Source organism: Cyanistes caeruleus, chromosome Z (assembly GCF_971803275.1).
Source record: "Cyanistes caeruleus chromosome Z, bCyaCae1.hap1.1, whole genome shotgun sequence".
In the NCBI taxonomy this organism is placed as follows: Eukaryota; Metazoa; Chordata; class Aves; order Passeriformes; family Paridae; genus Cyanistes; species Cyanistes caeruleus.
Genome location: NC_141732.1, coordinates 70124096 through 70140028, shown reverse-complemented (window position 1 = coordinate 70140028; position 15933 = coordinate 70124096). Strand labels below are relative to the sequence as shown.

Below are 15933 nucleotides of genomic sequence, written 5' to 3'. Positions count from 1 at the left end.
TGGTTTAATTGTGATATTAGAAAGTAAATGTAGCTTGTGACATGAAAGAGTTAGAAATGCATTATTAGTAATCAATAGAATTTTGAAAATTTTCTTATATTTAAAATGAAGGTGTTGATGTGGGTGGAGTTCTTTTAGTGTTAAATTAGATGATCTTTCTCATTTATTTATAAATTTTAGTAAATCTTTGATTTTCTATTAGTTAGGTTTTAAATTTATACATTGATATAATTTTTGTAGAATTTCAGGCTTCCTAAAGACATGGCCAAAATTGGAGAAATGGTTTTCAATCCATCAAAACACTCTAGTGAAAGTGAATGCAGAGACAGAAGAAGGTCTTGTGTGTGAAACAGTGAAGGAAATAATAGAAGAAACTGTGAAAAATCAGAATAGAAGTAAGTTTTCACATTCTTACTTTCTAGGATTCAGTAACAAAAGGCGTTGTTTTCATAATTAACACTTATAATTACTTATACACTTATAAAATTATATGCTGCCCCTGAAAAAATCTGAGGATGTGCCAGTTAGTGATAACTACACCAGAACCCTGAACTTTTCTCTTGTACTTTGGCTGTTTTGGAGTATATAGGCCAATTTCACATCAATATTAAAGCATTAAATTCAGTCTTTTTTTCCTGGTTTAAAATTACATTCATCTGTGGGATAGCATAATTGTATAAGAAAGTCTAATTTGCCGTTATGAACATATAGTCATTTATCAGTAGCAGGATAAAAATATGGGTAACAAGAAGTGATTTTGACATTTAATTTTGATACATCTTTATTTCAGTTTTCCTCCTTGTTACCCAGAAAGAAAGAATAATTTAAAATAAAAAAAAAAAAAAAAAAAAAAAAAGAAAAATAAACAAATTAAAAAAAAAAAAAAAGAAAAAAAGGTGAAGCATCCAGGGGGACAAATGCATGAAGTAAATCAGCAATAGTGACCTCTAAATAATCAGAGTTTTTTAAATAACTATTGTGAAAAATCTTCATGTGTCTTCTACCACCAAAAGAAAAAAACAAAAGCAAACTTGAAAAGTTGGATTTATGGATGTTGAAAATTTGTTTAGATATTCACTGATCTAGTCTTCCTTTAGCATTTTGCTGATTTCATGAGTATATTTTTGATGAACAAAACCTAGGTAAAGAAAGAGTAAACCTGTTCCATTATTTTGAACCTGTGAGAGTAGCAGAGATATCTATTCTGTTTATTGCTACGTAAAATACATTTGGAAGTACTAATTGTACATTTGGATCAAGGGTCTGCTGAAGAAGTAGCACCAGAAGAAGAAAAGGTTTTACCAGTTACAGATGAAGAACAGGTTTTATCAGTCACAGCTGAAGAAGATCAGCCTCCTCCGTCTCCTGACACACCACCACCAATTGAACCAGGATCAGATGAATGGATTTATGTAGACGAACCACTTCCCCAGGTACACTAATTCCCAACTAAAAATCTTAAATATCGAAGTATATCTTTCTGTTAGTATTTTGTGTATGTTCTACCTAAACCTTTCGCATCATTTCATGGTTTTTTTTGCAATATTTTTCGATAAAAGGTATGCCATTACATTGTGATAAATATACATAGAACAGTTGCTACTAAAATACAAAAAATAAAGAATCACTTTCAAATTTATATATTTTTTTTATTCTTTGCAATTATAACGAAGAAAACAACTGCTAAAATAATAATTCTTTTTTTTTTCTATTATGAAATACTAACACGAACTTACTAGATCACTTTTCTTTCTCTGAGAAGGGTAAGTTGTGGGTCTCTTACAAAGAGTAATAGGGAGAGTGTGTACTAATCTTTCTCCTAGTATATTTTTTTCCTAATATTTTCTCCCCAGGGACATCTCTGATTCTAGTGATCTGAAATTTAAGGGTTTTCTGAAATGGCTGCATATCTGTATCTTGTGTTTAGTGGCTCTCAATGGACTTTTCTTCCATGATTATGTTTTTTATGTTTTTTTTGGTTTAGTAGCTTTTTTACTTTTTGTTCTCTGCGACACAGCTTCTATGATTATGTTAATTCTGAAGAAATATTTCTGTTTCTTCACTTTAAACCATGAGCTTTCCTTGGTTCATTTGGTGACCCTAATTCATGGTGACTCTAACTCACATATTGAGAGATGCAATGAATAATAATTCTGTAATCAACCTCTGAGGGCATTTAAAATGTGACAAGCATCTCTTAAACATTCATTTTGCTTAGTGTTGCTTTGTTTTCCAATCCAGCTATAATCTGTTCCAGTTCTTCTCTAAATTTTTTGAGATGAGAGGCTGGGACTGCATGCAGTTTTTGAGATGCAGATTTTTCAAGGGTGGACAATGATGGTTTGAAATTTGTTCTGTAATTGCTTTCCTAATGTTTACCAGTTTTTCCTGTTAACTGAAATCAGCCCACATATGCTGGATTTCCTCTGGCCATGGCCTTTATTTACATTTCATGACAGTCAGTCAGTCAAACATCACTTTTGCAACACTAGGCAGTCAGCTTAGATTTTTATGAGCTCAAACAGTTATGAATGACCAAATTTTCTTACTTAAGTGCTCATTCAATATCATCACTTATTTTATGAGCACATCCAAAACAAGAGATACTGGAATATTCTGCAGGAATTTCCCATTCCGTTAGAGACCTACCACTTTTCCCCAAGGAAACTCACAGGATAAAAATATAAGTTGGTACATTGTCTATAATCAGCTGTAAACCAAAAAAATACACAGAGAAAAAAAATCAATAGTATGATTTAATGAAATATTTTTGTGTATTTGCTGATGCTACAGATCAACGAATTACCAATAGATAAATAAATTAATTTTAATGTTTTTAAAAAATTCACAGGAGATAATTGCTTTTTTAGTACCTTACTGGGAAATGGTAGAAAATACATATATGAATACAATCAAAACTGTACTTCGATGCCTGAGGGATGAACAGTACACTATAATTCATTATACAGCAGATATTAGGTAAGTAGAAATAGTATCCTATTGCAGTAATAATTAACGTTTTGTATTTTTCATGGGGCATTCTGTAACCCAAAAGTTATTTTTACTATAATTTACAGAAAAAAATTTCAAGATTATTTGAAACGTCCACATTTTAAGCAGGAGTTTGTATCTCAGTGGCAAACAGATTTTAATTCAATTGCTAGTGACCTGCAAGATGATGAGGAAACAAAAGCTGAACTACACCAAAGGGTTACTGTAAGTAAATTACAGAAATTACAATATACCCTAGACTATTATTTCCTTGTGTACAAACTTCATATAACATGAATGATATTATTTACTTCTTTCTTCCTCTTTACAGTTCTGCTTAAACTACGTAATTTCCTCTTGTGCATAATGTATCCTTTAAAATGATTCCTCTATTGTTTCACCATAATTTTCTTACATCTTGCTTTGGTTTTTAGGTTACACTGCAGTATTGTGGTACATTGTAAAATCAATATTTCTCTGCTCTCTTTTTCTTTAAATTTGGTGGTTTTCAGAGATTTTACAAGTTGGATATTTCTATCACAATCTAAAAAATCTTGGCAATATTTTATTTTTTCTCTAAATTATATATGATAATACATGCTTTCTAAAACTGATTCTTACAAAGTACATAGAATTTCCTCGGATAGGTAGATCTCTTCTAGGTGATAACATGAGAGTTCTTTTTTCAGAAAAATCTAACACTCAATGTCCTAACAAGTTCAGAGACAGATTTAGCATAAGCCAAAAGTAGAGCTATATTTTAATTAATCAGATTCGATTTCAGAACAGACATGATTTTTAATTGAGTGGTATCAGGAATGCTCCTCAAAAGGGAGACAAGGAATACTGACAACATTTTTAGTTGAAAGGAACATTTGAGGAATAATGGATTAATGTATCTGAGATGCAAAAAGTATTGGACCTCCTCTTCCATACAAATATTTCAAGAGAATGGAGTAGAGGATTGAAAAATCATCATCCATATTCCTGATTTCTACTGAATGGCATTATGAAGAGACTGGAATCACTCTGATCTATATTTTACAAAGATAGAATATTTGGCCTTTTCCTCATAACAGAAATCCATGTTTGGCATTATCCAGTTCAAATTATGTGAAGAGGAGGTTATACTCACATATGATGCAGTGAAACTCAGATACTATGATAAGCCTAAGCACTTTGTAGTGAATATAGGATTTTCAGAAATATTTTTTTAAATAACCCATTCACCCCTTGTGAATCCCAAACCTATAGGTGATTGCGAAGATGATCTTCCTCTATGCTTTTAAAGCCATGCTCATTGTATCTCTGTGAATTCCATCAGCCATCCTTCCTTGCTGTAAGAGGAAATGAAAAGAGTGAAAATCTTCATAATGTTTTTCCTCAAACTCACAGACTCCTCAACGCTATCATCTCAGCTTGACCCTTTCTAAAACATTGGAAAGTGCCAGCTCTAATACCTGAAAAACAAATTTCCCTGATACTTACTGGATATGGAAATGTAAATAACCCACCCCATTTTATGATGTATGTAAAATTCCTTGAAGGTCCAAAGCCTAGAGGGCAGTTAAGACTTAGGTTTAAGGTCAGGCAAGGTTTAACCCCAGCCTGCACTTAAGCCTCACACAGCCACTGACAGCTACCAGTAGGATGGGGGAGAGAACTGTAAAAGTGAGAAAGCTCATGGGCTGAGGTAAAGACAATTCAACAGGCGAAGCAAAAGCTGTGCACAGGAGCAAAGCAGAACAAGGAATTCACCCACTACTCCCCATGGCCAGGCAGGCAGGTGTTTGGCCATCCCCAGGAAAGCTGGGTTCAATCACACATAACGGTGACTTGGGAAGACAAACACAACCACTCCCAGTGTCCCCCTCCTTCCTTCTTCTCCCTCTGCTTTATATATTGAGCATTGTGCCATATGGCATGGAACGTCCCTTCAGTCATCTGGGGTCAGCTCTCCTGTCTGAGTCCCTTCCCAGCTCCCTGGTACCCACAGCCCCTCACTGGTGGGTGGGGTGAGGAGCAGAAAAGACCTTGGCTCTGTGCAAGTGCTGCTTAGCAATAACAAAATCATCCCTGTGTTATCAGCACTGTTTCCAGCACAAATCCAAACCATAGCCCATACTCACCACTCTGAGGAAAATCAACTCTTCCTCATCCAAAACCAGCACACATCCTAAATATACAAACACAGAATTACTGTGGATGAAACACTCTTCAGCAGCACATCTCTATCTGTCTTCCAGCAATTTCTCTAAATTCCCTCTCACTGCATTGCTGTTATTGAATGTGATCGGTTGCTTGCTATCACTACTTCTCTTGTTCCAAATAGGAGAGAACTGAGCAAATGCATCCATTTTTAGGTTTTTTCACCACTTTACTACAAGTAAAGGAGAGAGAGAAGCTTCTTCACTGTGAGAAGAAAAGCAGTGAGAGAGAAAAAGAAGATATTCATAAAACATGTTTTAAGGTTCTGACAGAGGAATATAACTCACTGTATCCCTCTGCAGTTTTCTCCACTGCTTACAGTAAATCAAAACTGTGACTTAAATAATATGAGGACAAAGAATAAAATCCTTCTTGTTTAAGGAAGATACTGAAAAGAGCTGCACATCAGTTTGTACAAAACATTAGTGTGTTTTTTTTCTGTGGTATTGCATTTATGTGAAAGGTTTTTTGTGGCAAAGCATCTGCAGAGGTGGCTTCTGGAAAGCATGGCAGCTGTAAGACAGGAGTGAGAAAATGTGAGAAACAGCTCTGTGGTCAACAAGGACAGTAAAAGAGGAACAGGAGGTGCTCCATGCACCAGAGCAGAGATTCCCCTGTGGCCTCTGGAGAAGGCCATGGTGATGGAGGTTGTTCCACTGATGCCCATGGAGTACCACAGGGAAACAGATCTCCACCCTGCAGTCCATACAGTCCACCCAGGCTGTATCAGGTGGACATGCTGTGTAGGAGCAGCAGCCTCTGGAGAGGCCAACCAGAGCAGGTTCCTGGCAGGAGCTATGGCCCATGGAGTTCACACACTGGAGCAGTACAGTCTGCACACACATAAAGGACCAACTGCTGTGGTTGTTGAAGAACTGAAGCCTGTGGGAAGGGCTTGCATCCAAAAAATCCATGGAGGACTGTATTCCATGGAAGGAACCTCACTCTGGAGCAGGGAAAGAGTGTGAGGGAAAGGAGTGGCAGATAAAAATGTATAATGAACTCACCATAATTACCCATTCCCCATTTCCCCTGTGCCATCTAGGAGGTAGAAAAGTCAGGAGTGAAGTTAAGCCTGGGAAGAAGAAGGGGTGGGGGAAAGGTGTTTTTTTTTTCTCATTATTCTTCTGTGTTATTAATTGGCTTTAGATTAAATTAATTTTCCCAAGTCAAGTCTCTTTTGCATATGATGGTAATAGGTGAATGATCTTATCATCATTATCTTAATGCATTAACTTTACCGTCATATTTCCCCTTTCCTCTGAGGAGTGATAGAGAAGTTTGGTGGACAGCTGGTAGCCAGCCAAGGTCAACTCACCACTGCCAATAGCTAAGTCATATACTTATAGATTTTTCATCCAACAGCATATTCTTATGTGCATATTCCACAATGTGAAGCCATGGATATCTGATTGCCTGCACCTTGGCTACCTTCTAGCTATCATTGGTGTGTTAGGTAGCCCAGGGACTTCCTTGAGGCTTTTGTCCAACAGAGGACAAGTGGATTTATCTGAAGTCTTCAGATGGGGAGAGAAACAGAATCTGACATAGTAGGTTGCAACCAAGACCTGGTTGCAATATAGAATAGTATGGAATCGCTTTACCAGCAGCCTAAGCTCTTCTTTTCTTCTGTCCCAGAACAAGTCAGGTAGGGTAGAATTGCCTGGAGCCAGAGACATCTCATTTTGTCCTACCTTGGCATCTGTATTTAACAGCACTCTTCTCCTCCCATAGCATCTTACACATAATGGCCTGTCACTGTTTCCATGCAGAGATGGCAATAGGGAGCAAGTGGGTTGCTTTGTTGGTCCTCAGTGCTGTCAGTGAGCCACACAGTGCTATTTGACATAATCACTAGCTGAAGAGACCTTAATTAAAAGAACATTAGAGAAAAATGGTGTGAAAGCTACTCAAATTTGAAAAACGCTTGAAATCTGACACAATTTTCTCAGTTTTTTCATGTTGCCCATCCCCTGAGAGTACTGTTCTTAGGGTATTAATTAGCAAACCATTCAAGCGGAAGGTTGTTGGTGGAGTTGAGAGCTTAGCTATTCACAGTGTCATACTTGTCTAGCTTTGGTAGATCATCTCTGCCTGAGGAAAGCAAGGCAGCCTTCACACTGAACTTTGTGTTCTTTTCTCCAGCACACTTGTAAGGAAACTTTCTGTCAGCCCTCTGTGGGCATGTGACCTGACCAGGTGTTGGAATTTATATCAGTGAAGGAAAAGCCCCAGATAGGAAGTTGCCCTAGACACAGGAAAAAAAAAAAAAAAAAAAAAAAAAAAAGTTTAAGTTTTCTTTCATAATTAATTAACATATTTGATTTTGTGCTTTAGGACCTAAGAGATCTTCTCTGGGATATCTGTGACAGAAGAAGGGAAGAAGCAGAGCAGGAACGTATTGGTGTCATGAATGAAGAGTGGTTACCAGATCGTAGGGGGATTGCAATGAACCATTTCTTTACACTTATGCAGGTATGGACTGCTACAGTAAGCCTGAGAGAAATTTCTTATGGTCGGCTCCAAGTATGTGAAGGATTAAAATTTAGTTAAGCAAATGTTCATGTGTTTTCTGAATCCATATAGAAAGTTAAGAGACAAAAAGTAGATGACATTCTATACATTTAACTTTGAAATACAGGAAAGATTAAGAAAAATGCCATTCTTGTTATTCAACTCCCAAAACTATCAATCTATATTATACTGCTACTTTTTAAAATTTTGTAACTCCAATGAATCATTTTGAGTTTTGTGACAGAAATGTTACAGCTCTTTTTCATTCTGTGATCATATTGATCTCCTTTTAATTTATGAATCACTTCATTCACAGCTTGATATGTATCAAATACATCAAATTTATTTCAGTTGTAGTTTCAGTGATGTGGATTAAAATTTTATCTGCTGGCTAACAAAAATAAACCACAAACTATGAGGTTATGTTTTGAGATTGAGATGTCATTTGCTGCTGTTCAAATATGACCCAGCTTTCAGATATATAACTTCGAAGTTTTCAAGAGTCCATTCAGTCCTGCAGTAAAGTAAGATTTACCTGTTACTGCTGTTCTAGGTGCATAAATTTAGTTTAGAACTGGATTGGAGTATTCTAGACTAGACTAGGCTAGACAGGCTTTTCTGCAAACTGAAGTGACCATTCTGTGAAAGTTTTGGTAAATTTAAGGAATACAATGGAAACAGTGTTTTAAACACATGCATTGTGATGCTAATTTAGATGAAAAAGCCAGGCCTAAGCAGTTTAGGGTGGGCTTTCACTCCTTTAATTCTCTGTGCTATTTTTATATGCTTAATAAAAAAGGGAACCACTCTCTTGTATTAATGTTGTGATAATTCAAGAAAAGTTTGTGAAATAGTCAGTGCTATAGTAAGGAAATTGTTGACTTTGTTTTCAAAGAGTCTACATAAAGCCCTAAATAGACTTCAGGCCACTGACTAAAGAGAGGTCAAAATATCAAAATATCCTGAATATTTAAAAGATTCATCTTGAATTATATGCATAAAGGAGACAAAGTAGTATTACAGAGCTTAAATATTTTATTATTCTCCTTTTATATTCAGTTATATCTTTGCAATCCTAGTTCTAATGGAATTTCATGGGCAGGCATGGTGGAGTTCAGAGGAGATTCACTATGAATCTGATTTCATCTGTCTTGTGTGGATATGCACAATAACTGTTTAAAATTACTAGCATGTATTAACCATATGTTAGCTTTTGTTTCCATGAAGGAAAATTTAATAGAAAACATTATTTCTTGCTTTACTTAGTACATATTCCCCCAAATAAATCAATTGTTTATCCTAAAACTACAGGACTAAAAATATAATAACTATAGCTTTATGTAATGACTATTCTTTTAGAAGCAGCCAAAAATAGGCTTCTTTGTTATAGAGTTGTTATTTGTGGGTTTTTCTGTTGGAAGTTACATATATTTCCCTGGTGGCTCTGTAACTGTGTAAACACATAGATTTGTATAAATGTCGTTTATCAGATTTCATTCCTTCTTTCTATGTGCACAATTATACTTGAAGATATTTTCTCCTTAACTTAGGATGAGTACTGGTTTACACCACAAAGTTTTTATCCTTTGTTTTGTGAATGTGGTTTTGTGCATTTTCCCATGAATATTTAGTACTGTTTTGTCAGTTAGAAACGAACATCATACTGTATCAATAAATCAAAACATGACAGGTGTTAAATGTTTCTTGAATCTTACTTGGTATCTTCTAAGATGATTCACACAAAAAGATTTTCATGACACTTAGTTGTCCAAAGTCTATGAATTACCTAGATCCAGAAAAACTGTATCAAATAACTCCATCAAATAACCCTTTTTGTTTTATGCTTTATATCTTCTGAACAAGAAGATCCATGTAATTTGTCAGCACTAGTATACTTGCTATAGGAAATATATATATACATCAGAATATATTGTAGTTAAATTGAATGCATTGAACATAATTTATTGTAAATAGATTTTCCTATTTTAACAATTAAGATTCTTTTTGCTGCCCAGAAATGACAGTGTGAATACATTATAGATGCAAGGAGAAGTATGCATTCAGTATACTATAAATTTTAAAACAAATATGACTGTGTTTTTTGCTCTCCCTCAAACTTTTAGGATTTAAAATTGCTTCTGTTAACATGTGATAACAAAAATTTATTCTGTGGTATGTTGAACTGCAATCTCTTTGTCCTTTCTTCTTGAGGCTGAACTGGATCGTTTCCAAGACACAAAAAGACTTCTTCATGACTATTATAGGGCAATGGAAGGAAAAATCCCAACAGAAGATGCTCAAGGTTTTACTAGAATCCCATTGTTAGATATTAACGAAGAGCAGAAGAAAGATCAAGATGAATCAAGAAGGTAGAAATGCAATTTAAAATTATACAACTATGAACGAATAGATTGCAAATATGAACTGATAGATTTTTGGAGTATATGGAATTATATGTGTGTATATTTCAAAGGATGGAGATTTAAGAATTCTTTAACCAGGTATTATAGTCAAATGATGACTCTTCAATAATTTTAGAGGTTATATTTATCCCTCATTTTTTATTTATATTTTTACTAATTTACCTGTATCAAATTCATGCATTGCTGAATTTCAAAACATTTTAAAAGCTGCCTTAGGAGGAAATCTACTATTTTAGAAATGTTTCCTTTTTTCCTTTATGTTGCTGATAGTTTACAGCACAATCCTCACATATGTAAAGTATTGTTGTGGAACATTAGTAGGTTTAAAATCTGTGCCAATAAATAAAATTTATTGTTATAAATTTTATGTACATGTAAATAAAATTAATAATTATATAAAAACAGATGTAAATCAAAGCAACCTACAAAGATGCACCAAGCTGAATGCCAAATTAAAAGATGAGGGATACCACCTGATACTTTCACAATATAGAAAAAACAACAGTAATAACACCTGATTTTAACTTAATTAGAGTTAATTTAAAAATTGTCTGAGCAATGAAACTGTGTCTAATCCATGTGGAATTCATCAACAGATCACACAGTCGTTTGATGTAGTTTTATCCATCTATTATTATTTTTAGTTGTTAAACTGGACAGTTTTCTTGTATGAACATACCTCATCACTTTTGGTCATAAGGAAAGTTCCTCCCTTTTTTTTGCTATTGTAAATTTGAAAATAGCATTTTCATTCTTTCAGCATATTCTCCAAGGTTTAACATTTTTTTTAAAGCAGTATGTAAATTATTCCTTATATTTTACTTTTGAGGATTCCTCTGGTTTCTTCGAAACTACCTTCACCAGGTAATACCAAGTCAGAAAAGAGTAAAACTCAGAAGAATCTTAAGGATAAGAATTCTGAAAATGGAGTGACCACTAGCAGGAATGATGAAAATATTATTATTGATACATGGCAAACAGCAGTAACAGCAGTGTCAGATATGGTATGGAATGTTTTATTTATTTAAAGATTTCTGGATTGTACAGTTAAAGCCCCCCTATTCAGTAGGCAGCCTAAACACATCATCTTTGCACAGTGTATCTCAGATATTTCCATTGAATATGTTTGTAGTTTTATGAGGAAAACGTTGGAGTCTGTGTTTTCAGCACCTCCATATTTATAAATGAGCCTTTCATTCCATTACTGAGAAATATTTCAAATGTTGCCTCTGTATATCTTATTCCATGATAAACTCTTCTCTTAGCCCTCAAGAGAAGTGTGAGAAGATGGACAAATTTAATCCTGTGATGCAATGTTTGCTCAAACCTTTCATGTGTTCTGATCCTATGGTTACATTATTTTTTCTTTGTAGCTAAAAGTAAATTAGGAGAGCTTTTCAAAAGGTTGGCTCCTAGGTTAGATTTTTGTTTTCTCTTTGATCACTTAAAATAAATGAATTTCTTTCCCATTACCATGTAACTCTGGCCATGCTTTATGTACTGTTGATTCTTGCTTTTCTAATGTTTTCCTCAGGCACAGGCAATGACCATAAGAATTAATATGTCCCTGTCTTGCGTTTGTGCTGCAGAATATTATTTTTAATAAATAACGAAAAGTAAATCAATTAGTTTAAATATCTCCTTTATTTTTTAATGTGTCTAACTTCTCATCGAGTACTTTCAGCAAGTAGAGGCTGAAAAAACCAGTAATTGCACAGAGGTGATACTATGTACTGTACTATGTGTGACTGTGGTGTCAAGGTAACAGCTGAAATAGAGTTTAGAGAAATGGAGGAAGAAAAAGAACTTCAGCTGAAACAGAAAGCTTCGAAAGCTGCACAGAAGCAAGCAGGCAAATCATCTGGGAAAGATACCAAATCTTCCAAAAAATCTTCCAAATCACCTAATAAAAAAAAAGGTATTTAAAATGCAGGCTTTGTTTTAACAGTGAAGTTACTGAAATGTAAATATATGAATAATACAGAAATTAATAACCAAGACATTTAATTTTGATTTAATTTGTCTTTTAAAATGTCAAATGTGACATCAATATGAAAAGCTGGTGGTGATAAAAGTGGGGAAAGGCTTTTGAATGGCAATTGTATTTATTTAAACATGTGTAGTCATTGTATGTAGAAATAAATATTCTAAATGGAAAGTCCTAAAAAAGAGCAGATTCCTGTTGAGGTGGGTCTTGCACATAGGCCTTGCAAGAACCTGTCCCACCAGGTGAAAAACCTAAAATTTATTTACAGGAGAGAAAAATAGGTAGTGTGGTGGAAGAGATTGTAGCATACAAGGCTTTTTATACATTTTCTCACAACCATTTCCTTGTGCAGGTAGTAGTTTATGTAATGTTCACCTTTTGTGTGCAGTATGTCATAACTTCATTAGGAACTGAGGCCTGTAGCCTAAACTTTTGTGTCTTTTGTTAAGATATTCTACATAGCAAGAGAGAAGTTCAAGCTGTGTGGGTGTAGGGCAGCCTGAAATTCAGGTACCCTGTTTCCAAATGAGAAAGCTGTAACTGCAGAGTTATTGTGCATAACACAATTGACTTTTTTATTTGACAGAAATTTCATTTGCACTATGCCCAGTTCTCTCTCTCTGTGGTTATTTCTGTCCATACAGAGTGAACAAAAGCATAGCCTTGCAAACACTTAGCTGGCTGTGAGCCCCAGGGAGCCTTAGGCTTAGTTCAGCTACTCAATTCAGCCAAGAGAGTAGCAGATTTTTCAGACTTCCAGAAAAGTTTTGTAATAAAACTCAGCAGCTGTTGCATGCTAAGTGGCTATTTTGGAGTTTGTGGATTACTTCTTGGAACAAAATTTTTGTTCAGAGTGGTACAAGATTACCAGGTAGAAAGCTGTGAATTCTTCCTAGTAGAAGATGAAGTATGAACGGATGGATTTGTAACTAAGTATTGACTTTGATTTAATTTCAAACACAGTGTTGCTGTAGTGTTCCTGTAACATGAGAACTCCCTAGGACAGAGTTATGGGTTGGTAACAGAGTTATACAGTTTATCACCTGTAGTTTTATCATTTCTAGAATTGACCATGTGTTTTGTTTTGACCTTATGAGATATCATATTTTTTTTTGTAACATCTCCATCTGCTCTTCTTCTAGGATAAAGCAATTACAAATATTTTAATATTTTTGAGTAATAGTCAAAGTCATGTGGCTACAGAATTCCATGCAATCTCTAAAAACACGATAAAATATCTTTACAATATCTGTTCATAGATAAATAAGTCAAAACAAGGTGAAAATGCAGTTTTGAAAGGGCATGAAGTAACTGATCTCCTTCTTTTTTTCTATTTTTTTTTTTTAATACTATAGTTCTTTCCACTACTTTGATGGTAACTAATACCATAACATTTTTACTATAGTTTGTTAAACTTGAGTTTATTCCAAAAGAAACAAGTATTATTGAAAAGACATTTATTCTGTTCTGGTTGTGATAAATTGACAGATACTATGGTCAAACAGGTTGTTCTGACCATTTAGGATCAAATGAGAGGCATACTTATTCAGTCATGATTTTCCATTCAGAAATGCATTTTAGGATGTTATTTAACCAACTTTAATACAGTTGTATATGCTGGGGTATTTTTATGTGCTGTTAACCTTAGCATGACTTGCAGATGTAAATCACATTTGGTAGCTGAGTAGCTGCCTTTGCATTCTCATAAATGGTCACTACATCAAAAATGTAGTTTTTCATGATACACAAATCTACAAGCAAAGTCCAAAGACTGAGACGTCTGTTTTCCTGCAGGAGCAAAAGCCAATTCAGCTCCTATAGACCCAGAAGAATTAAGGAAAGAAGAGATAGCACTTAAAATAAAGCAAGAATATTTCAGTGCCTTGAAACATGAGGGTATGTTACTGTTTGGTTACTTATATTGGTAGGTGATTATTATTCCTAATTTGGTTAGTGTGCTAGTCAGTACTAACCAGAGACAATAGGTAAAATGGACGGATATGAAAGAAAAAGGAGAGACAGTCATGTCTGGAGAAATCAGGAAATATTTTTAGTGTGGTAATTACTAGTCATTCTGTGGTAAATATATTGAAGGTCATAATATGATTTTAATTCCTTTTTTCTTCTGTTTCATTTAGTCTAATTTAATTTGTCATGACTAAGCAAATATTCATCCTGAAAGAAAATGTTTTGCATAAGTTGTTAATCACACTTCAATATTCAATTGAATTGGATTCAGTATTTGAAATGTTTTGTTCTGGGAAAGGATTTGTTGGCAGTTGCATATTTCATTGATGTTTTTCTCTGATTCCCTCCTTTTCAAGCAACATGGAGTTCAAGCAGTAGGACCTAGATTTTGTTTGTTCTTCCAAACTGCTTTATGGACAGACTCTTCTAAAACCTACATACAGTTCAGTCATTCTGTCTCTTTGTCTGTCTTACCCAGTAACGTTCAAACAGAATGGTTCATTTCAGCCAGAAGTAGATATCTGAAGATAGGAAGTCCCAAACTGAAAATGGTTTCTGATTATTTTTTTTTTTTAGGATAGGTTTAGACTAGAAGACTGTTTTATCATTAAAGGGAAGATAGACCCAGCTTTTATTGATTCTATTTGGCAATAGTTGGCAAGCCCATCATCATATGGATCCTCTTTGGTGGGCTAACTATTGCATAGTATTTTATTATGAAAGATAGTGGCCAAAGAGCAGTTATTGAACAAACTACAAACTCATAAGACTTCTTTAGATCCAGTCATACCAAATGCTTGTACACCTACATCTTTCAACATGGTTTAATACAAAAGCAGTTCAGGAATAAATATTCTAAAGTAATAGTAAAGTAAAAGTAAATATTTTGGGGTAATGAGAAGAATAGTAATAACTTTGAAGATCCTAATTGCATAAATATGAATTTCAGTGATTCATTAACATGTTGGTTTTTTTTTTCTTGACATTGCTTCATCATCCTATGTTTAAGGAAAAAGCCAAGAACTTAAGGAAGGCTGAACATGTTGAGCTCTATTTCCTATTTGTACAGGCACATAGCTGGTATTTGAGAATCGTAGTTTTTCTTTCAGCTTTGTTATCTGGCTACCTTTTGGTAACTTCTTTTTTTCATTACACAGATACACAGAGTCCAGCAAAAGCACTAGTTGTGTACAGTAGCTAAGTTTTTAACATTGATTTAATTTCTCTGTTGCACCAATCTACCTTGCCTTTTATTCTGTTAGTGTTAAGAGTGCAGCTTTATCGGTCATCTCTCTGTGTAGTACCTGCCTCTGAAAAGACAGGGAGACAAAAATTGTCATGCACTTACCTCTGTAACATACTGATAGCAGCTGCACAAAGAGCATGTAGAGAAGCCACAATTACAGCAGCCTAACAGTACTACAGAAAGATGACTAGCCAGGCAGCAAGTATCCTCTAAGCTATCGTTTTTAGCTAAATACAGTTAAATATGTTGAACTTTAGGTGCTTAGACTGGTAATATTCCTCACATTTTATAAATATTATTCGTTATGACTTTACCATTTAAACAGAGGCAGCCACAAAATCTCGGCTAGAACTTATAAAAGAAAAAGCTTTAGCATTTCTTGTGGAACTAAAATCTAAAGCAGAAGAGGCTTATAAAGATATGGAATATTGGCTTGCATCCATGTTCTTGGAGGAAATATCAAGGTAACAAGCATCAATTTTAAATAGGATTTTTTTTTTTCTTTTTTTAACCTAGACTATGGTAGTAAATGTAGTTGTTTCTGGAGACAGAAATTTGGAAAAAATGTAGAAAATTAATGTAAATTTAATTTAGTT

General features: G+C 34.5%; 1 protein-coding gene across 7 annotated transcripts in view; it reads left to right on the top strand.

The window, feature by feature from the left end:
* Positions 1-15933, top strand: part of SPEF2 (sperm flagellar and cilia associated 2) — a 72533-nt gene that overhangs the window by 30508 nt on the left and 26092 nt on the right. For all 7 annotated transcript variants that reach the window (XM_086867659.1, XM_086867660.1, XM_086867661.1 and 4 more), the window contains 10 exons: positions 241-395; positions 1261-1433; positions 2852-2979; positions 3078-3216; positions 7537-7674; positions 9925-10082; positions 10966-11140; positions 11898-12054; positions 13918-14019; positions 15663-15801. In XM_086867659.1, the coding sequence (XP_086723785.1) occupies positions 241-395; positions 1261-1433; positions 2852-2979; positions 3078-3216; positions 7537-7674; positions 9925-10082; positions 10966-11140; positions 11898-12054; positions 13918-14019; positions 15663-15801 (1464 nt within the window). The remainder of the gene's footprint in view (positions 1-240; positions 396-1260; positions 1434-2851; positions 2980-3077; positions 3217-7536; positions 7675-9924; positions 10083-10965; positions 11141-11897; positions 12055-13917; positions 14020-15662; positions 15802-15933) is intronic.